Source organism: Bos taurus, chromosome 7 (assembly GCF_002263795.3).
Source record: "Bos taurus isolate L1 Dominette 01449 registration number 42190680 breed Hereford chromosome 7, ARS-UCD2.0, whole genome shotgun sequence".
Lineage (NCBI taxonomy): Eukaryota > Metazoa > Chordata > Mammalia > Artiodactyla > Bovidae > Bos > Bos taurus.
In genome coordinates this window covers 11,168,471-11,190,057 of record NC_037334.1, presented here as the reverse complement: position 1 = coordinate 11,190,057, position 21,587 = coordinate 11,168,471, and the positions used below count along the sequence as shown (strand labels likewise).

General features: G+C 44.8%; 1 protein-coding gene and 1 pseudogene across 6 annotated transcripts in view; both read right to left on the bottom strand.

Annotated features, from left to right (window-relative positions):
- Positions 1-2,363: 2,363 nt before the first annotated feature.
- On the bottom strand, positions 2,364-8,322 carry LOC132345689 (thyroid receptor-interacting protein 6-like; annotated as a pseudogene).
- Positions 8,323-8,425: 103 nt separating this feature from the next.
- Positions 8,426-21,587, bottom strand: part of ADGRE3 (adhesion G protein-coupled receptor E3) — a 65,005-nt gene continuing 51,843 nt past the window's right edge. For 2 of the 6 annotated variants that reach the window (XM_024994847.2, XM_024994846.2), the window contains exons 10-16: positions 20,420-20,617; positions 19,915-20,150; positions 19,137-19,203; positions 18,630-18,721; positions 15,844-16,012; positions 13,718-13,813; positions 8,426-8,627 (exon numbers count right to left, since the gene is read on the bottom strand). In XM_024994847.2, the coding sequence (XP_024850615.1) occupies positions 8,619-8,627; positions 13,718-13,813; positions 15,844-16,012; positions 18,630-18,721; positions 19,137-19,203; positions 19,915-20,150; positions 20,420-20,617 (867 nt within the window). In that variant the 3' untranslated portion in view covers positions 8,426-8,618. Of the gene's footprint in view, positions 8,628-11,017; positions 13,814-15,843; positions 16,013-18,629; positions 18,722-19,136; positions 19,204-19,914; positions 20,151-20,419; positions 20,618-21,587 lie in introns of those variants that run through there. The other 4 variants (XM_005228631.5, XM_059888536.1, XM_059888538.1 and 1 more) reach the window with 3 other exon arrangements.

Below are 21,587 nucleotides of genomic sequence, written 5' to 3'. Positions count from 1 at the left end.
GCCTGCCAATGCAGGGGACATGGGTTTGATCCCTGGTCTGGGAAGTAGGATCCCACAAGCTGTGGGGCAACTAAATTGGTGTGTCACAACTACTCAGCCCAAGCTCTACAGCTCAAGAGGCACAATTAATTACTGAAGCCTGTGCACCTAGAGCCTGTGACCTGTACCAAGGGAAGCCACTGAAATGAGAAGCTCATGCACCGCAACGAGAGAGTAGCCCACACTCTTTGCAACTAGAGAAAGCCTGTGGGCAGCAACAACAATCCGGCACAGCCACAAACAAAAGCAAAAACAAAAAACAAAAAAAAAAAGGGGGATAATGCATATATAGATAAAACATCATATTGTACATCTTAAATATATACAAATTTTATTTGTTAAGTAAATCTCAATAAAGCTGGAAAAAACCCCTAAAATATTTGGTTGTCAAAAAAGAAAGTAGAAATGAGGGTGAACAGAGTGAGATGTGACCCAAAGGTCAAGTTAGAAAAATTGAGAAGCAGTCAGTGGACTTGGTACTGAAGGAGCATTTGGGACATTGAGCCATTCTTGGATGTATTGGGGACAGAAATCCGACTACAGTGGGCTGAGCAGTGAGGGGGTAGGAGGAAGTGGGGACAGCAGTGTGTAAACAGTTTTTCTACAATTTTGGCTAGGAAGAGAACTAGAATGTTATTGTAGCAGAGAGAACTTCTGGGGTAGAAGAGACCTGAACATGGGTGCTCCATACTCTTCCAGCCCCTACCCCCACTTATTCCCGTAGCAGATCTCCTGGGTCTTCAAGGCTGATTTTTTCCCTTCATGGTTTTCATCTTTTGGAATTGTGCTCTGTTTTTTTTTTGAAATGCTTCTTCCACATGGTCTTTTAACTCATTAATTTGTCTCTTAACAGTGATCATCTTCTTTGATTCATCCAGTAAAATGACTCTTTTTATTTATTCTATTTATTTCCATAGAACATTTGGTGCTGAACTCGAATCTCTTTGCATCCTTCTTTTTTATCATTCTTTAAAAAAAATTTTGATTCACTTACATATTTTATTTTTGCCTGTGCTGGGTCTTTGTTGCTGCTCAGACTTTTCTCTAGTTGTGGGGAGTGGGGGCTTCTCTCCAGTTGTGGTGTATGGGCTTCCATTGCAGAGGCTTCTCCTCTGTGGAGTATGGGCCTAGGCTCTAGGGCACAGGCTCAGGAGTTGTGGTGCTCCGGCTTAGTTGCTCTGCGGCACATGGGCCTCCCGGGTCAGGTATCAAACCTGTGTCTCCCTAATTGGCAGGTGGATTCTTTACCACTGAACTACTGCTGCTGCTAAGTCACTTCAGTCGTGTCCGACTCTGTGTGACCCCATAGACGGCAGCCCACCAGGCTCCCCCATTCCTGGGATTCTCCAGGCAAGAACACTGGAGTGGGTTGCCATTTCCTTCTCCAATGCATGAAAGTGAAAAGTCAAAGTGAAGTCGCTCAGTCGTGTCTGACCCTCAGCGACCCCATGGACTGCAGCCTTCCAGGCTCCTCCATCCATGGGATTTTCCAGGCAAGAGTACTGGAGTGGGGTGCCATTGCCTTCTCCACTGAACTACTAGGGAAGCCCTATTATTATTTTTTAAAGTTGTTGTCTGTCTACTCCAGCAGCTCAACTTTGCTGGGTGACAATTATGTTGACCATACTCTTTCCACCTGTTGAGTCTTTTCAAGGGCTGTCATTTTTCTTAGGGACTCAGACTTGGGAATTGAGAACTCTGAGTGGTGACAGTTTCCCAAGTGATGAAAGAAGATGGATTCTTCACCCAAGGGGGTCCATATGTATACTAGGCAGGTGTGCAGAGGCACCTCCATGCTCCCCAATCTCCTTGCTTGCTTCTAGATTCAGGAGCAGAGCTCCTCTTGAAGTTCTTGGGATCCAGATGGATCAGAGATACACACACACACACACACGAATGATGCTGACCTTATCCAGGAGGTTCATGGACCCTGAGGAGTCAAACTCTTCATAGGATGAACTATGTCTAATTTTCACCCAGAGTTCTCTTCAGTTTATCTTGAAACTTTCCACCTGGTGCATGGGGAAGACATTTCAACCCCAGATTTCCCTTTGGGGCTTCCCCCCGAGATATCTCTCTCATGCCCACCCATCTGCTATGGGTCCCAGCAGATTTTGGGTTCAAAGAGGCAGATATATTAAGGTAGAGAGTGAAGGGGAACTGAGACAGGTGCAGGTGGCCATTTTCCTATAATTTGCCATCTTTCTCTCTTTATCATGGGGTCCAGCAAGCTATAGCCTGGGAAAGTGTGAAAGTGAAAACATTCATCACTCAGTCATGTCTGATTCTTTGTGACCCCATGGACTGTAGCCTCTGTCCATGGGATTCTCCAGGCAAGAGTACTGAAATTGGTTGCCATTCCCTTCTCCAGCAGAGAAGGCGATGGCACCCCACTCCAGTACTCTTGCCTGGAAAATCCCATGGATGGAGAAGCCTGGTAGGCTGAGGTCCATGAGGTCACTAAGAGTCAGGCACGACTGAAGTGACTTAGCAGCAGCAGCCCTTCTTCAGGGATCTTTCTGACTCAGGGATTGAACCCAGGTCTCCTGCATTTCAGGCAGATTCTTTACCGTCTGAGCCACCAGGGAAGCCCATAGCTTGGGATGGGGCTGTCAAATCCTTCCCGCAACCTGTTTTTATATGGTCATTGAGCTAGAGAAAGTCTTTGCGTTTCTAAAGAGATGTACACATATAACCCTTTATACATACATCACACAAATGGATCTGTGACTGTCTATGCTATCCTCTGGGATCCCCCAGTGGCTCAGTGGTAAAGAACTCGCCTGCAATGCAGGAGATGCAAGAGACACAGGTCTCTTCCCTGGGTCGAGAAGATCTCCTGGAGGAGGGCATGGCAACCCTCTCCAGTATTCTTGTCTAGAAAATTCCATGGACAGAGGAGCCTGGCGGGCTACAGTCCATAGGGTTGCAAAGAGTCAGACAAGACTGAAGCAACAGAGCACAAGTATATCATCTATCTATCACTGGATTTAGCCTGAAAAATCTAGAAAAAGTTTGCTCATCCATCTTTAGCATGAGCAAAGAGCATCTTTCCTCACCCGAGGAAGGTGAGGATGTGAGAAAGGTGAAAGACTCAGGAGAGGGGGGAGATAATCGGTGGAGAGAGGTTCCCAAAGAGGCATCAGGGGAACAAGATCCAAAGCACAGAGGGGGAGGTTAGTTTTAAACAAGAGGAGGGACCCCTCTGCCATTGTGGAAGAAGAGAGGAGATGATGAGCATCAATGGGGGAAGGAATCAAAGATGAGTATGGATGTAGGTATGTCTGTAAGAGATGTCAGAAGGCTGAGGGAATTTCCATCAGCTGTTGTTTATTTTCTCTGAGAAGTAGGAAATGAGGTCTCTAACCTTATATAGAGAAAGGGGATGCAGATTGAAGAAAGAACTGAAAAACTGGAACTCCACACATGGGGAAGTTGACGAGGGATAGGAAGAGTGAGTTCCAGGTAGCCTGAGAGGTCTCGTTTAGCCCAGAAAGCACACATTTGTAATGGCTCCTAGATGAATGATTCTGGGATCTCACTGCTTTGATGGAGAGTGGAGAAGAAAAATGGTTGGTTCATAAGGAAAAATGCTTTAGGCTACAAGTAACAGATTACCTGACCCAAAGTGACTTAACAAAAGGAGTTCATTTGTCTTACATATTGAAAAGTTCAAGGGTTGGTTACAGTCATAACCTAACAACATCATAAGGCCCAACTTAATTCTGACTTTCCACTCTTCCATCCTTAGGATTTCCATGCTATCTCCTTTGTAAGCATCATATTATTATATGATAGCAGCTAAAACTAGGTAGTAATTGGCAAGCTCTCCTTGAATTTGTCTTTTTTTTTTGTAAACTCTGGCAGGGTTGTTATTTCATGACTGGAGAACGAGGAGACAACATTTGGTGACAAAGTTATAAAGGTAGTTGTTGGGGAAGGTGGTGGATGGGAAGGGAGGGCACAGCAGGTGCTCCTGGGGAGACTCAGCAGTCGGTGGTGACGGTGGCCGAGAGCTCCTGGATCTGCCAGGCAGTGCAGGTCTTGCACAAGATGTGCCCATCCAGTGGGTAGCAGCCCTGACACTCACCCTCAGAGGACAGCAGCAGCCCACCCTCCTCACACTTGTAACAGCCAATGTGAAAACTGAGATCCAGAGCTACGATTCGCAGGGTCTCCTCCTGACCTGGCTCAGGCATGATGGCCCCACCACATACTGAGCATCTTGGGGCAAACTTCCTGTGGAAGTCCTCGATGCAGTGGATCTGGCTCGTGGCATCCACAGTGAAAGGAATGCCGTCCAAGCCGCGGTGTCACACCACACAGGTGAAGCAGCCCGGGTGGTAGGCCTTCCCCATAGCCTGCAGAATCTGGTCCAGGATGGGCTGGGAGCACGTGGAGCACTTCTCCAGGGTGGCCACATAGCAGCTCTCACAATACGCCCTCCTCTCCACGGCGTAGAAATGCTGGCCCCGGAGCTGGGCCCCGCACGCAGAACACACAAAGCAGCCCACGTGGAAGACGCGATCCAGGGCCACGGCCCCGACCCCGTCCCCGACCACGTCTTCTCCGCAGCCACCACAGCGGCCGAAGTACTCCCAGCTGGGCGGGTGGTTCATGTCGTGCACCAGCTTCTTGGTCAGCCTTTCAAGCTCCTTCTCGGGAGGCTGGCTCAGAGGGACCTGGGACCCATACCCGCCTCCTCTTTCGCCTGCAGGGCCGGAGACCCCCGGGGCCTCCTCCTTAACCCCCCGCCCTGGCTCGCGGTGGCTCCTGTAGCCAGCCCCCCAGACTTCACCTCGGCCTGGGAGAGGAAAATGGGGGCCCAGGGAGGGCCCGGAGGCCTGAGAGGCCCCCCGCCTGGGACGGCCGCAGCCTCTCAGGGGTTGTGCCACTTTGACTTGCACAGGGAAGGCAGGGCCGGCGGGGGTGCTGGCCGTAGCATAGGAGGCCGGAGTGGGGCCCCCATAGGGGGACCCTGGGAGCGGCGGGGGAGGAAGCGCCCCTCCATTCGGCCTCAAGGGGCCTGACCCTGAGCGGTAGGCAGGGGGCTCAGGGGGCTCGTAAGCCTGCCGTTCAGGCTGCCGCGGGCGTGACCTCGACCCCCGTCCAACTCAGCCAGCATGCTGGTCAGGGAGTCTATCTCAGCATCCAGACTTCCGGGCGCAAGCCTCCCCTGTCTGGGAGGAGGCCCTGCGAGTGCTGGGGTGCTCCGTGGCACCCCAGCCAAGCTAGCCCCCGGTCCTCCGGTCCCCCGGGGGTCTGGTAACACTGCTCAGATGGGAGGGGGCAAAAACTGACCCAGGGGTGGGGCTGGAGCGCTGCTCGGTGGGCGGGGGAGGCCCCTCGGCCCCTCGAGGGAGCGCTCTCCCAGAGGGGCTCGAGCTGGGGAGCGCTCTCCCAGAGGGGCTCGAGCTGGCTCCGGCTGCTTCGGGGGGAGCCAGGTGGGCCCGGACATGGTCTGGAAAGGGGGACTCCAGACAGCGGGTCGGGCCCCACGGAGCCCCGGGGCTCTGACTTGGATCCCTTCTTCCTTCCCACACCTTGCTTGGGACTCCAGGAAAGTGTCTGTTTTTTATCAAGGAGAAAAAGTATGTTCCAGTAGGTGTCTCTTACATTTCAGTGGCTAGAACTGGTCCAAATGGTCCTAAACCAATTTCTAGCAAATGGAAAGGACATCACTATGGCTAGTTTATACTAGGGTTTCTCAACCTCATCACTACTGATATTTAGGGATGGATAACTCTGCTGTGTATGTGAGTGCTGTCTAGCAGCTGTTTAGCAGCATCCCTGACATCTATTGCTTAGATGCCGGTATCATCCCCCCTTGCCCAAGTTACTGCAATCAAAAATGTCTCCAGACATTGCCATATGTCACTAATGGTGGGGATAAATCATCTCCAGTTCAGAATCACTGGGCTGAAATCAATCTCTACTGACCCTTGGGACCAGGTATGTTGCTGTCCTAAATATTAAAATAATCAAGGTTCTATTAAAAAGGAACATGTAATGATGGCAATAATCCACAGTGCCTCCTATGATTGGATCAGTCCTGGGTGCAGATGACAGCATCCTTATGGCAGAAAGTGAAGAGAAAATTGTCTCTTGATGAGGGTGAAAGAGGAGAGTGAAAAAGCTGACTTGAAACTCAACACTAAAAAACTAAGATCATAGCATCTGGTCCCATTACTTCATGGCAAATAGAAGGGAAAAAAGTGGCAGTAGTGACAGATTTTATTTTCTTGTGCTCCAAAATCACTGCAGATGGTGACTGCACCCACGAAATTAAAAGATGTTTGCTCCTTGGAAGGAAAGCTATGACAAAACTAGTTGTTGTTTAGTTGCCAAGGCGTATCCAACTCTTTGTGACCCCACGGACTGCAGCACACCAGGCCTCCCTGTCCCTCACTATCTCCCAGAGTTTGCCCAAGTTCATGTCCATTGAATCGGTGATGCCATCCAACCATCTCACCCTCTGTTGCTCTCTTCTCCTTCTGCCTTCAACCTTTCCCAGCTTCAGGGTCTTTTATAATGAGTTGACTGTTCGCATCGGGTAGCCAAAGTATTAGGGTTTCAGCTTCAGCGACAGTCCTTTGAAAAAGTATTCAGGGTTGATTTCCTTTTAGATGGACAGGTTTGATCTTGCTGTCCAAGGAGCTCTCAATAGTTTTCTCCAGCACCACAGTTTGAAAACATCAATTCTTCAGTACTCGGCCTCCTTTATGGTCCAACTCTCACATCCGTACATGACTACTGGAAAGACCATAGACTTGACTATGTGGACCTTTGTCGGTAAGGTGAAGTCTTTGCTTTTTAGCACAGTCTAGGTTTGTCATAGCTTTCCTTCCAAGAAGCAATTGTCTTCTAATTTCAAGGCTGTAGTCACTATCTGCAGTGATTTTAGAGCCCCAGAAGAGGAAATCTGTCACTTCCACCTTTCCCCCTTCTATTTGCCATGAAGTTATGGGACAGGATGCCATGATCTAAGTTTTTAATATTGAGTTTTAAGTCAGCTTTCTCACTCTCCTTTTTCATCCTCATCAAGAGGCTTTTTAGTTCCTCTTTGCTTTCCACCGTTAGTGTGGTATCATCTGCATATCTAAGGTTGTTGATATTTATCCTGGCAATCTTGATTCCAGCTTGTAGCTCATCCAGCCTAGCATTTTGCATGATGTGTTCCTTGTATAAGTTTAAATAAACAAAATGACAGCATACAGCCTTGTCATACTCCTTTCTCAATTTTGAACCAGTCAGTTGTCCCATATAAGATTCTAACTGTTGCTTCTTGTCTAGCATACAGGTTTCTCAGGAGACAGGTAAGATGGTCTGGTATTCCCATCTCTTTAACAGTTTTCCACAGTTTATTATAAGCCACACAGTCAAAGGCTTTTGCACAGAGGTAGATGTTTTTCTGGAATTCCCTTGCTTTCTCTATGATTCAGCAAATATTGGTAATTTGGTTACTCTGCCTTTTCTAAACCCAGCTTTTATATCTGAAAGTTCTTGGTTCATCTACTGCTGAGACCTAGCTAGAAGGATTTTGACCATAACTTTACCATCATGGGAAGTGAGTGCAATTGTCTGGTAGTTTGAACATTCTTTAGACAGTGTGTTAAAAAGCAGAGACATCACTTTACTGACAAAGGTACATATAGTCAAAGCTATGGTTTTTCCAGTAGTCATGTATGGATATGAGAGTTGGACCATAAAGAAAGCTGAGTGCTGAAAAATTGGTGCTTTCGAACTATGGTGCTAGAGAAGACTCATGAGAGTCTCTTCGACTACATGGAGATCGAACCAGTCAATCCTAAAAGAAATAAACCCTGGATATTCATTGTAAGGACTGATGATGAAGCTCCAATACTTTGGCCACTTGATGTGAAGAGCTGACTCATTGGAAAAGACCCTGGTGCTGGGAAAGATTGAAGACAAATGGAGAAGGGGGTGACAGAGAATGAGATGGTTCAATAGCATCACCAACTCAATGGACATGAATTTGAGCAAACTCCAGGAGACAGTGGAGGACAGAGGAGCCTGGAGTGCTGCAGTCATGGGGTTGCAAAAAGTCAGACACCACTTGGGGACTGAATAGCAAAACTAAGTAAGGAATCAGAATGAGGAAGCAAAGGTGTTGAAAGTATGAGGGAGAATCATTCGACTTGGGTGATCGTGAGATTTAGCCTGGATAAGAAAGGAGGTACAGGTGATGGTTCGGAAGAAGCTGATGGTTTGAGTTTAAAAAGCACGTTTAGGATAAGAGAAAGAACTTGAGAAAAAGGCCTTGACAAGGGCTCCCTCATTCACAAAAAGTCCATGGAGTATTTGCAATGGTCATGATTTGGGTATCCAGGAATAAGCATTGATTGAAAACAGTAGTGAAGAGAAATCCAATTGAATGCACATTTATTGAGATTCCATTATGCAGAACAAACACTTCAGGAAGTAAAGGTCAAACTTTTCCTCTCCAGGAATGACATGTATAATGATTCTCCTTGTCTGCACCTTCATTCTTCATGATACCAACCAGATCCACATGCATGACGTGTAGAGCTGAATGTTCTACTTATAGTATTTTCTCTTCACTTGGCCTAGAAAACATCCCACCCCAAAGATGTTTAGATTAAAGCTAGGTGTCAGGATAAAAAACAAAGAAATGAACAACAAAACAGACAGGAACAGTTGGAGTGGGTTAAAGCCAGAAAGCTCCATTCAGCAGGCAAGGATGGCTTGAAATCCTAGCATTTTGCACGTCTTTAGATTACAGTGGGAGGACTTCTCAAAAATCCAGGGTGAAGAATTCTTTTTTAAAATCTTTTACCTCCACCCGGCCCGGCTGGCGGCGAGGGCGGCTGCGGCCTAGGGCGCCGGGCGGCCGCGAGCCTCCTACCCCTCCCGGAAGCGCGGGGCGGGGTCCCCGGCCGGGCCGCGGGGGCGGGCGCGGGGGCCGGCCGGGGCTAAAAAAAAAACAAAAACAAAAACTTTTACCCAGATTCACTTACTATTTTTTTTTTTAATTTTAACTTTTCATTTTGTATTGGGGTATAGCTGATTAAAAATGTTGTGATAGTTTCCAGAGAACAGTGAAGAGATTCAGCCACACATATACATGTATCCATTCTCCCCTAGATTCCCCTTCTACAGGATGAAGAATTCTTTTTTTGGAAAAAAAAGTGTGGCTATAGTATCCCACTCTAGAATTTCAACCCCTGGGATGTTGGTTTTTTTGTCCATAAAGAAGGGCTAGACTCTAAGTTCCTTGAAGGCAGCTACTGTGTTGGTATTGTTGAATTTTGTATGTTCCTGGCTTACCATCAGATCAGATCAGTCGCTCAGTCGTGTCCGACTCTTTGCGACCCCATGAATCACAGCACGCCAGGCCTCCCTGTCCATCACCAACTCCCGGAGTTCACTCAGACTCAGGTCCATCGAGTCAATGATGCCATCCAGCCATCTCATCCTCTGTCATCCTCTTCTCCTCTTGCCCCCAATCCCTCCCAGCATCAGAGTCTTTTCCAATGAGTCAACTCTTCGCATGAGGTGGCCAGAGTACTGGAGTTTCAGCTTTAGCATCATTCCTTCCAAAGAAATCCCAGGGCTGATCTCCTTCAGAATGGACTGGTTGGATCTCCTTGCAGTCCAAGGGACTCTCAAGAGTCTTCTCCAACACCACAGTTCAAAAGCATCAATTCTTCGGTGCTCAGCCTTCTTCACAGTCCAACTCTCACATCCATACATGACCACAGGAAAAACCATAGCCTTGACTAGATGAACCTTTGTTGGCAAAGTAATGTCTCTGCTTTTCAATATGCTATCTAGGTTGGTTATAACTTTCCTTCCAAGGAGTAAGCGTCTTTTAATTTCATGGCTGCAGTCACTATCTGCAGTGATTTTAGAGCCCAAAAAAATAAAGTCTGACACTGTTTCCCCATCTATTTCCCATGAAGTGATGGGACCGGATGCCATGATCTTCATTTTCTGAATGTTGAGCTTTAAGCCAACTTGTTCACTCTCCACTTTCACTTTCATCAAGAGACTTTTTAGTTCCTCTTCACTTTCTGCCATAAGGGTGGTGTCATCTGCATATCTGAGGTTATTGATATTTCTCCTGGCAATCTTGATTCCAGCTTATGTTTCTTCCAGTCCAGCGTTTCTCATGATGTACTCTGCATATAAGTTAAATAAACAGGGTGACAATATACATCCTTGACGAACTCCTTTTCCTATTTGGAACCAGTCTGTTGCTCCATGTCCAGTTCTAACTGTTGCTTCCTGACCTGCATACAAATTTCTCAAGAGGCAGATCAGGTGGTCTGGTATTCCCATCTCTTTCAGAATTTTCCACAGTTTATTGTGATCCACATAGTCAAAGGCTTTGGCTTAGTTAATAAAGCAGAAATAGATGTTTTTCTGGAACTCTCTTGCTTTTTCGATGATTCAGCGGATGTTGGCAATTTGATCTCTGGTTCCTCTGCCTTTTCTAAAACCAACTTGAACATCAGGTAGTTCACAGTTCACATATTGCTGAAGCCTGGCTTGGAGAATTTTAAGCATTACTTTACTAGCGTGTGAGATGAGTGCAATTGTACGGTAGTTTGAGCATTCTTTGGCATTGCCTTTCTTTGGGATTGGAATGAAAACTGACCTTTTCCAGTCCTGTGGCTACTGCTGAGTTTTCCAAATTTGCTGGCATATTCACAGCATCATCTTTCAGGATTTGGAATAGCTCAACTGGACTTCTGTCATCTCCACTAGCTTTGTTCATAGTGATGCTTTCTAAGGCCCACTTGACTTCACATTCCAGGATGTCTGGCTTTAGGTCAGTGATCACACCATCGTGATTATCTGGGTCGTGAAGATCTTTTTTGTACAGTTCTTCTGTGTATTCTTGCCATCTCTTCTTAATATCTTCTGCTTCTGTCAGGTCCATACCATTTCTGTCCTTTATCGAGCCCATCTTTGCATGAAATGTTCCTTTGGTATATCTGATTTTCTTGAAGAGATCTCTAGTCTTTCCCATTCTGTTGTTTTCCTCTATTTCTTTGCATTGATCGCTGAAGAAGGCTTTCTTATCTCTTCTTGCTGTTCTTTGGAACTCTGCATTCAGATGCTTATATCTTTCCTTTTCTCCTTTACTGTTGGACATATTCTAGAACTCAATAAATATTCTCTTTGCCGCCTACAAGTTGTAGCTTGGTTTAGAAGTTTCAGGCTCCACAGAGGAACAAGTATCTCCCTACAGCTGCCCACGAAGATAGGATTCCTGATTGTTATTACAGGAAGTCCAAAGCTATGCCTTCCCTCCTGGTATTTATTGTTCATTTGCAGAATTTCTTGTGCTTGAGCAAGACTTTCCCATAAGCAGTATTCCCTGGTTATACAACCGGCCTTCCAATGTTATCAAGTTTGTGGGGAGCAGAGCTAGAAAGTTAACCCAAGATCAAGTTTGTCTATAAAGGACAAAGGGTTTTGTTAGCTTTTTACTCATACTCTCTGCATAAAAAAAGGAAAAACTTCAGAAATTCTTCTAATTAAAGCAATTATATTTCTTAAATGTAGCTACATATAAAATATATCATAAATATATAATATGTAAATATATCATGTATCCTTTCTTTTTTAAAGATACACTCATTCAATTTCCATAGTGTTAAGCAATAATAATAATAATAACAACGTATCCTTATTCATTGTGGGAAACTAGTAGTTGGAGTGCTGGCAGCTTTGGGAATTCTTTTGGGTTATCTGGGAAACATTTCAAAGGTCACAGCCAGTGGTTAGCAGCTATAACAATTTTACTCTTATTGAGAATATTAAACTTAATATTTTTTCTTATGACTTGATTGGCTCTATTCTCTGTAAGCTTAATATTTATAAAAAATTTTTCCAAAAAGAAATGTTCTGATCATTTGACATGCCTGCCCTAACACTTTTTCCTGGTTCCATTTTCTTCTTGGTCCTTTTGGAAAGGTTTAGAATGAATTCCCCTTCCCTTCCCCCAAGAAAGAATTTGGAGGTCACTGTTTCTTCAGTGACCTCAATATTTCCACTGCTGAAGAAAATTCCATATTTTCTCAAGAAATGTAGAAACAGTGTTTCAGAAATTTCTCAATTTTGGTTCGCTTAAAAGTAACACATTCTAAGGCTTTTTGGTTAGCAGATGTGGTAGGCATGTACATGGAAGACATAAAGCCAAATAAGATTGGGAGAATTTTTATGGATTAGAATCTTTGGAGCCTGTCTAGTGACATACCTTCTTACAAGTATGTCCTCTCATTTCTATAAAAGATCAGTTAGGGGACAACTGTGGAGAGAAGTCTCAGGTAGTACTTGGAGCGCATTCCTTGATGCCATCAATCCTGAGTTAGCTCAATGAAAGAACAAACAAAACCAACAACCAAGTTCCAGACAGGTTCTCTTTCTAACAGGACCATTTCCTCTCCCAGGAAGGTCCCATTATTACATGCACTCCTCCTCTATAATTATGTAGAACATTTGGGGTGGGCTTCCTCTTCTGGATCCCTTTCTGTAGTATCCACTACCTCCATGGGGCTCAAGTCCACCTCTTTTTGAAACAGCCATATTTCGAGGGACGATGACCACTCTGCTATGTCTGTGATTGTAAGTCTCCCCCTAAAGGAGTCTACTTTAGATGGTAGTGGTGCTGGTGATATGTTTTACCCATACTTTAAAAAAAATTAATTTTTATTGGACTATAGTTCATTTACAATGTTGTGTTTATTTCTCCTGTTCAGCATATCCACTTAAAAAAAAAAATTTGGCCATGCCATGCGGCATGCAGGATCTTAGTTCTTTGACCAGGGATCGAATCTATGGCCCCTGCATTGGAAACATGGAGTCTTAACCACTGGACCGCCAGGGAAGTCCCTGTATCCACTGTTTTAGATGCTATTCCCATAAATCATTACAGAGTATTGGGTAGAGTTCCTTGTGCTATACAGCAGGTTCTTATTAGTTATCTATTTTATTTATTTTTTAAAAAGCTTTTATTTTTATATTGGGGCTTCCCAGGCAGCTCAGTGGTAAAGAATTCACCTGCCAAGCAGGAGACACAGGTTCAATCCTTGGGTTGGGAAGATCAACTGGAGAAGGAAAGGGCAATCCACTCCAGTATTCTTGCCTAGGAAATCCCATGGACAGGGGAGCCTGGCAGTCTAGAGTTCAAGGGGCCACAAAGGGTCAGACATGACTTAGCCCCTAAACCACCACCACTACCATAGTTGATTGGCAATGCTGTGTTAGTTTCGGGGGCACAGCAAAGTGATTCAGTTACATATATGAATGTATCTATTCTTTTTCAAATCATTTTCCCATTTAGGTTATTACATACCATCGATCAGAGTTCCCTGTATAATAAGTAGATCCTTGTTAGTTATCCATTTTAAATACAGCAGTGTGTACATGTCAGTCTCAAATTCCCTAACTATCCCCTACTTGGAATGATGAGAATATATATTAATACAACAGCCAGGTTAGGCACTATTAGTGAGCAAGAAAGAAACAGTGAGAAACAATATGATGGGAATGAGGAATGCAAACCAAGTCATCAGGAAAAGGACTCCTCCCCACACTCGGCATGAAAAGGAGCTTGTTCTAAGACAAGGGAAAGGAAGTTTGGTGTGTCAAGGCGTGGCACATTAGAATAAACCCCAAGTCTTACCTCACTGGGTTTTGAGTCAGCACCAAACCTGCTGGAAAGTGTGTAAGCCTCAGACTCAGATTTAGATTTGATGATCTCACCAAACCACTTTTGGACCTGGAACATCGAAGAAAATACCAGGATTATTTTTGTTAATGTTGGAGAAGAGAAAAGTCAGTGAGTTAGGAAGAGGATGGGAACATTATGAAAAACCTTTTCCTACAAAATGTGATATATGCATACAATGGAATGTAATTTAGCCTTAAAAAGGAATAAAATTCTGAAACAGGCTACAACATGGATAAACCTTGGAGACATTACACTGAGTGAAATATATGTGTTAAAAAAACTGTTAGTCACTCAGTTGTGTCTGACTCTTTGAGACCGCATGGACTGTAGCTTGCCAGTCTCCTCTGTCCACGGGATTTTCCAGGCAAGAATACTGGAGTAGGTAGCCATTTCCTTCTCCAGGGGATCTTCCCAACTCACGGGTTGAACCCAGGTCTTCTGCACTGAGGGCAGATTCTTTATCATTTGAGCCATCAGGAAATATATAAGCCAGACACCAAAGGACAACTACTGTATGATTCCACATGTTGAGAACCTGTAATAGTCAAATTAACTGGGACAGAAAGTAGAGTAGTGGTTACCAGGAGCTTGGCAGGGGAGAATACAGCATTATTGTTTAAGGGATACGAGGTTTCAGTTTGGGATGATCAAAAAGTTCTAGAATGGATGGTGGTGATGGTTGCATGACAATGTCAATGTACCTAATGCTACTGATCTGTACAATTAACAAGGTTAAAATGACAAATTTTGTTATGTATAATTTACCACAATAATTTTTTTCATATTACAGGATACACATTTGTCATAGAAAATTAACAAAATGTGCATATGCAAAGGAATAAGATAGAAGAAAATTGAGGAAGAAAATTCCTCAATCTAGCTCTCAGGGCTTCTCAGATGGCACTAGTGGTAAAGAATCTACCTGCCGATGCAGGAGACACTAGAGTCACGGGTTTGATTCCTGGATTGGGAAGATCCCCTGGAGTAGGAAATGGCAACGTGCTCTAGTATTCTTGCCTGGAAAATCCTATGGACAGAAGAGCCTGGTAGGCTACAGTCCATAGGGTTCCAAAGAGTCAGACACAGCTGAACAACTGAACATGAACACGAACACCCAGAGGAGCTTCCCAGGTGGCTAAGTGGTAAAGAATCCACCTGTCAATGCAGGTTTGATACCTGGGTTGGGAGATCTGCTGGAGGAGTAGATAGCAACCCACTCCAGTATTCTTGCTGGGATAATCCCATGGACAGAGGAACTTGGTGGGCTACTGTCCATGGGGTTGCAAAGAGTCAGACACAACTGAACAACTGAGCACACAGGTACACCCAAGAAACACCAGTAGATCTGTGCAAAAGTGAGACAGGGAAAGAAAGAGAGCTAATAAAAGATGTATAACCCTTCATTCTGTGTTTCCACTGTGGACAGCTGGGGTTCAGTGTCACGGGGGGGTGGGGTTCTGGAGAGAGCATAGGACATACTTCAGGGTTATTCACCTCAGAGACAAGGGAGCTGGGGCATCCGTCTACTAGCACCCATCAGTCATTGGTTGAGGCTGCTTTCAAGGGTCACTATTCTCTGAAAATACCAGTTTTCCCTGCACATGAACCAGGCATGTCTTGTGGGCAGTAAGAAGCCCACTGGCACTGGCACAGGTGTTTATAATAAACAATCATGGGCATGTAGAATAGAATGCCAAAGGGCTATGAGGGGGCCATCAGCAGCATCTGCTGGACTTCCCTGGTGGTACAGTGGATGGGAATCCACCTGCCCATACAGGGGACATCAGTTCAATTCCTGGTCTGGGAAGATTCCACGTGCCATGGAGCGACTGAGCCGACGTACTGCAACTACTGAAGCCCGAGCACCCTAGAGCCTGTGCTCCACAATGAGAGACGCCACTGTGATGAGGAACTCCTCCAGTGTAGAGTGTGCCCAGCTCTCTGCAACTAGAGAAAGCCCGCACACACCCATACACACAAAGCAGTGAAGACCCAATGCAGCCAAAAATAAATAGACTTAGAAAAATGAACAGACAGAACTAATTTATATATATACAAAGAAAGAGGCCACTGTTTACCTGCTGGCTGAGGAGGCAGTACACCAGGAAGATGAAGACGCCCTGCAGGCTGTTGATGATGGTGAAGAGGTAAGCCATGACGCGGGCAGCCGGTCCCACCTGCAGGAGTCCCAGAAACCACGTGCATCCCAAGATGAAGAGCTGAGCTGTGGCTTTGAGTGTCAGCATCCTGGGTAGGAATAATTGATAATGTAAAGAAACCTGATAATGGTTGTGACCATTCCTACAGCATAGTTGTTAATGGTGAGCAACTCTGGAGCTAAAATGCCTGTGTTTTAAATCCAAGCCAGCACTAACTAACTTTGTGACCTTGGGAAAGTTACTTTCTGGCTTTCTTTCCACCCCTCCCACCTTTTTTTGGGCCATATCATGCAGCTTGGGAGATCTTAGTTCCCTGATCAGGGGTCAAAGCTGGGCCATCGCAGTGAAAGCGATGAATCCTAATCCCTGCACTGCGGGGGAATTTTCCTACTTTCCTGTAACTCAGTTCTCTAATATTTGTAATAGTCCTATTTCATAGGGTTGCTGAAAATATTGAGACTTAACATATGGGACATATTTAGGACAGCACGTAGAACAAAATTGTGCATGCAAAGTTGCTTCAGTCATGTCCGACTCTTTGTAACCCCATGGACTGTAGCCCATCAGGCTCCTCTGTCCATGGGATTCTCTAGGCAAGAATATTGGAGTGGGTTACCATTTCCTATTCCAGGGGATCTTCCTGACACAGGGATCGAATCCGCATCACCTGTGTCTCCTGCATTGGCAGGTGGGTTCTTTACCACTAGCGCCACCCAAATTAGTACCATACACATGCAGAACATTCTAAAACTATAAAGTTCTTTGTCTCATTCTGTCTATATCACTTATAGATGGGGAGGTCTTATAGTTTGTTATTCAAGCAGGAAGGCTTTTGAGATCAAAAGGAGTGCAATTCAGGGGAACTATATTCATTATCTTGTAACAAGCTATAATAGAAAAGAATCTGAAAAAGAATATATAATATATATGTGTGTGTGTGTAACCAAATCATTTTGTGGTACACATGAAACTAACAGAACATTGTAAATTAACTATGCTTCAATAAAAAAGGGATGTTATTAAAACATAATGCATCAGCAAACATAAACTGGGACCATTCCAGGAAAACTGAGATGCAAGGTCACCTTATTTATATATCTATATATCTCTAATTTTAAAATATAGTATGTAACTGAGAAAAGCTAGTTGAGGAACAATTTGTGTAGTGTGATGCTATTGTATGTATGCTCTGTTCTATAGAAAATGCACAGAAAAAGGCCTGGGAAAATATCAGATACATCATATCATACAGTTTCTTACCTCTGGATTTCCTGGTAGGTAAAGTAGTAGGAAAACTGGGAGCAAGGGGCTGTCACTTTTAACTTTATATATTTTGAAAACTTTTGACAAATAATAAACAAGTAACAAATGTGCTGTTTTTGTGATTACAATGAAAACCTCAGCAAACTACAAGTTCAAATTAAGACGGATGGTGCACACTAATTACAATAGCCAGGACATGGAAGCAACCTGTTGACAGATGGATAGATAAACAATTTGTGGTACATACATAACAAAGGTACAATGAAATATTACTCAGCAAGAAAAAGGAACAAATGAGAGTCAGCTGAACTGAAGTGGATGAACCTAGAGCCTGTTATACAGAGTGAAGTAAGTCAGAAAGGGAAAAACAAATAAATAAATAAATATCATATATTAAGGCATATATATAGAATCTAGAAAAATGGTGCTGATGAACCTATTTGCTAGGCAGGAATAGAGACAGAGACATAGAGAATAGATCTGTGGACACAGCAGGGGAAGGAGAGAGAGGGTGGGACAAATGAGAGAGTAGCATTGAAACATATACATTACCATGGGTAAGATAGTTAATGGGAAGCTGTTGTATAGCACAGGGAGATCAGCTCAATGTGATGACCTAGAGAGGTGGGATGCGGGGGGTTGAGGGAGGTTCAAGAGGGAGGGATATATGTATATTCATGGCTGATTCACATTGTTGTATGGAAGAAAGCAACACAACACTGAAGAGCAATTGTCTCCACTTAAAAATAAATTAAAAAAAAGATGGATGCTGCAAAATAAAAAAAATACTCATAGTCCCCAATTTTTGGAAACAGTATTATACAAAATATATTTTAACCTAAATCTTTCCTGAACTATTGCCTCTTGTGTTTTGCAGCAGGGAAGTCCCTCCTCTTGTTTTTAGTGTTAGATCTCTTTCCTTTCTGAGATTCATCAAGGACACATGCATGCCCAGTTAGGAACTACATTTCCCAGCCTCCTTTGCAGCTAGGTGTCACCACATGACCAAAGTCTAACCAATGGGGTATGAGTAAATATGGAACTTGGCAAATTGCATGTCACTTCCTTCCCATGGATGGGATATAACATCCTACGGGCTGGCGGAGCAACAAAAATAGAAAGAGCTTGAGTCCTGGATCGCTCTGTGGAGCTCTGTTCTGTGGCATGAGAGTAATATAAACTTCTATCTCACTTTTTTTTTTAATTAATTTTTTTTAAATTTTATAACATGTATAATATCTATCTCACTTTCTTTTTTTGAGTCCCGGTAATTGAATATAGCTTCTCATTGTGGCAGTGGAAGGCGGCAGTGATCTTGCTAGTTCCTAGAGGCTGACTGTGCATCTATGTCTCTGTGGATATGTAGGAGGGACCAGTAAGAAGTGAGTAGAAGAAAAGGGGGTTAGAAAATACCATTTTATTTAGAAAATACCTTAACTTACTTTACGTTCCGGATGGTTGACACTTCACTGTTGAGAGAGGAAAGTTTTCTTTTCAAAATCCAAAAAACCATGACAAAAAATACAAAATTCACCTGCAAGAGTGACACAGACCATGGAGAATACAAGTTAAAATGTACTGTGTCTATTCAATTTGTGGTAACATACTGTAGAGCACAATGTGGTCTTCTAAATGGGAGGGAAACCCAAAATGGAAGGGACATATATACATATATGTATGGCTGATTCCTTTTGCTGTACAGTAGAAGTTAACAAAACATTGTAAAACAACTATACTGAAAAAAAATTGAAAAGCCATTAAACAAAATGTACCATGTCTGCTATAGATTGCACACGACCCCTACCTCCCAGCACATGGATTTGAATTGGTAGCAGGTGGAAAAATCAAACCATATAATTGAGAAAATGCGTGTCCCTGTTCTATTCTGCACCCAGCATGTCTGGTGCTTCTGCTTAGGTCAGGAACACTGGAGCCACGTATTCACTCACACAGATAATGGCACAGACAGGTCCAAGGAAAGCCCAGATGAATTTCTGGTCCAGGTGAAGCCAGCATCTGGGAACAATGGGAAAAGGAACACGAAGGGAGATAAAAGAAAGCACATGAAATGGACACGAAATGACATCTTTTTATAACAGAGAACTTTACCAATGTTTCTTGAAAATGTCAGCTGATGACAATGCAGGCTTTGATTGTTTGCTTCCATGTGTTACTGCTACATGAAACAGTTTACAAGCACAGACCTGTTGAATTTTAATACCAGTATTTCGAGGGTGGTGAACCATGGAGATGACTATTATCCCCGTTTCAGTAACGAGGGCACTGAGACTCGAGGGGGCTTTCCAGGTGGCCCAGGGGTAAAGAATCCGCCTGCAATGCAGGATACACGGCAGAAACCATGGGTTTGATCCCTGGGTTGGGAAGATCCCCTGAAGGAGAAAATGCCAACCCACTCCAGTATTGCTGCTTGGGAAATGCCATGGACAGAGGAGCCTGGCAGGCTACAGTTCATGGGATCACAGAGTTGGACATGACTTAGCAACTGAGCATGAGACTTGAGGACTTGAGGTCACAAATTATGGGAAGGATAAAGCTGGGACCTAACTGCAAAATTTTCCACATCATCTTTCCCTGCCTCACTGGGAAAGAAGTTAGAGCCCTTACACTCAAAGGGAAAGTAGAGTGCATTTGTTGTGTTTATCCGAATCATTGCCAATAACACTGCCCTCAAATCTGTCCATGGCAGAGGGTGAGAGTCAATCTTACCGATCAGGTGTTCCATAAAGATGAGGCCTGGAGGCTGCAGAAATGGCCACAATCACAGCTGGGACTCCATAGCCCACTGGGAACATAAGCCACTTCATGAGTCTGTTGATACTGGAGTAGTTGACCACCGTCAGGTTGCGTGCAGTGAGGAAGAGGTGCAGACCCTCCAGCAGCATCCAGGTGAAGGAGGCCAGGTAGAGATAGTGTAAGGCACCTGCGATGATGGCGCACAGCACCTGGGGGAGGAGGAAGGTGTCACCAGGAGGGTCTGTTAGGGTGGAGAATGGCCCCAGGACCTCTCCTTAATACTGGCATTGAGTTCAGAAGCACTGCTATTAGATCATGGTCGTTGAAAGTAAAGATGGTTGATAATGCCAGCACTGCTCACCTCACCATGCATCCTCCATCTAGGACCCTAGGCTATTTTATTGAGGGGTCCGAGGCAGCATGGCCCCATGAATTCAGGATCCCCTGAGGCAGGCACATTCTGGGACAGTATAAGTACCTTGTTCTCAGTTCTGTCGATGGCTGTGAGGAAGAGCAGGTGGGCCAGGAAGAGGCAGAGCGAGAGCTGCAGGTGGAGCGAGGTGCTGGTGTTCTGGATGGCTTTGCACAGCAGGAAGGTGAGGGCCGCCAGGAGGAGGCAGAGCAGGGAGAGGCTCAGCCCCACGTAGGTGATCACAGTCAGTGCGGGATCCTCCTCCTGGGACCCAGCAGAGAGGGGACCACAGTCATGCTTTCCTGCCCTGGGATTATATTCTCCCACCCCTTGGAATTTGGCATCCCAAAATAGGCAGACCACCTATATCTCTGCAATGAGGGGAGGGGTGCAGACTTCCTGTGTGCTGTCACCCAGCCGATGTCATCAATAAGTCCTCTGAACCCACCTTTAGGATATATATATATATAGGTGACCTTTTCCCACCAACTCTGCAGCTGCCATCCAAATCCTGAGCACCATCATCTCTCTGCCGGGCTACTTCTGCTGCACTGCTGACCATTCTTGACTCAGGAGCCAGAGATACTTTCTAATAACATAAATCTGTAGCATCCCTGATGCACATCCTCTATTGTCTCTCCACTGCAATTTGAATGAAATCTAAACTCCTGACTATGGCATTTGTGGTCTGACACTTTTCCTCTGCTCCCTTCTCTCCAAACCTGACTTTTCCCACTTCCCTCTCATTCACTCTATTCTTTCTAGAACCCACTGGGTTTGTGTGCTCTGTCTCATGGATTTGCCTATTCCAAACATTTATTTTTAAAGTTTATTTTATATTTGGCTGTGCTGGGTCTTCATTGCTGCTTGTGGGCTTTCTCTAGTTGTGGCGGGTGGGGGCGACTCTCTTGTTGCTGTGTGAGGGCTTCTTACTGTGGCTGCTTCCCTTATTGCAGAGCACAGGCTCTAGGGCGAGTCGGCTTTAGTACTCGTGGCACGTGGGCTCAGTAGTTGTGGCTAGTAGGCTCCAGAGCACAAGCTCAGTTGCTCCTCAGCATGTGGGATCCTCCCAGACCAGGGATCAAACCCTGTGTAAGAATGTCTTATACCCAAGGGTGTCCCTTGTATAAGGCAGATCCTTAACCACTGACCACCAGGGAAGGCCAGATTTGCCTATCCTAGACATTTCATGTAAGTGGAACGCTACAGTATATGGTCCTTTGTGTCTAACATC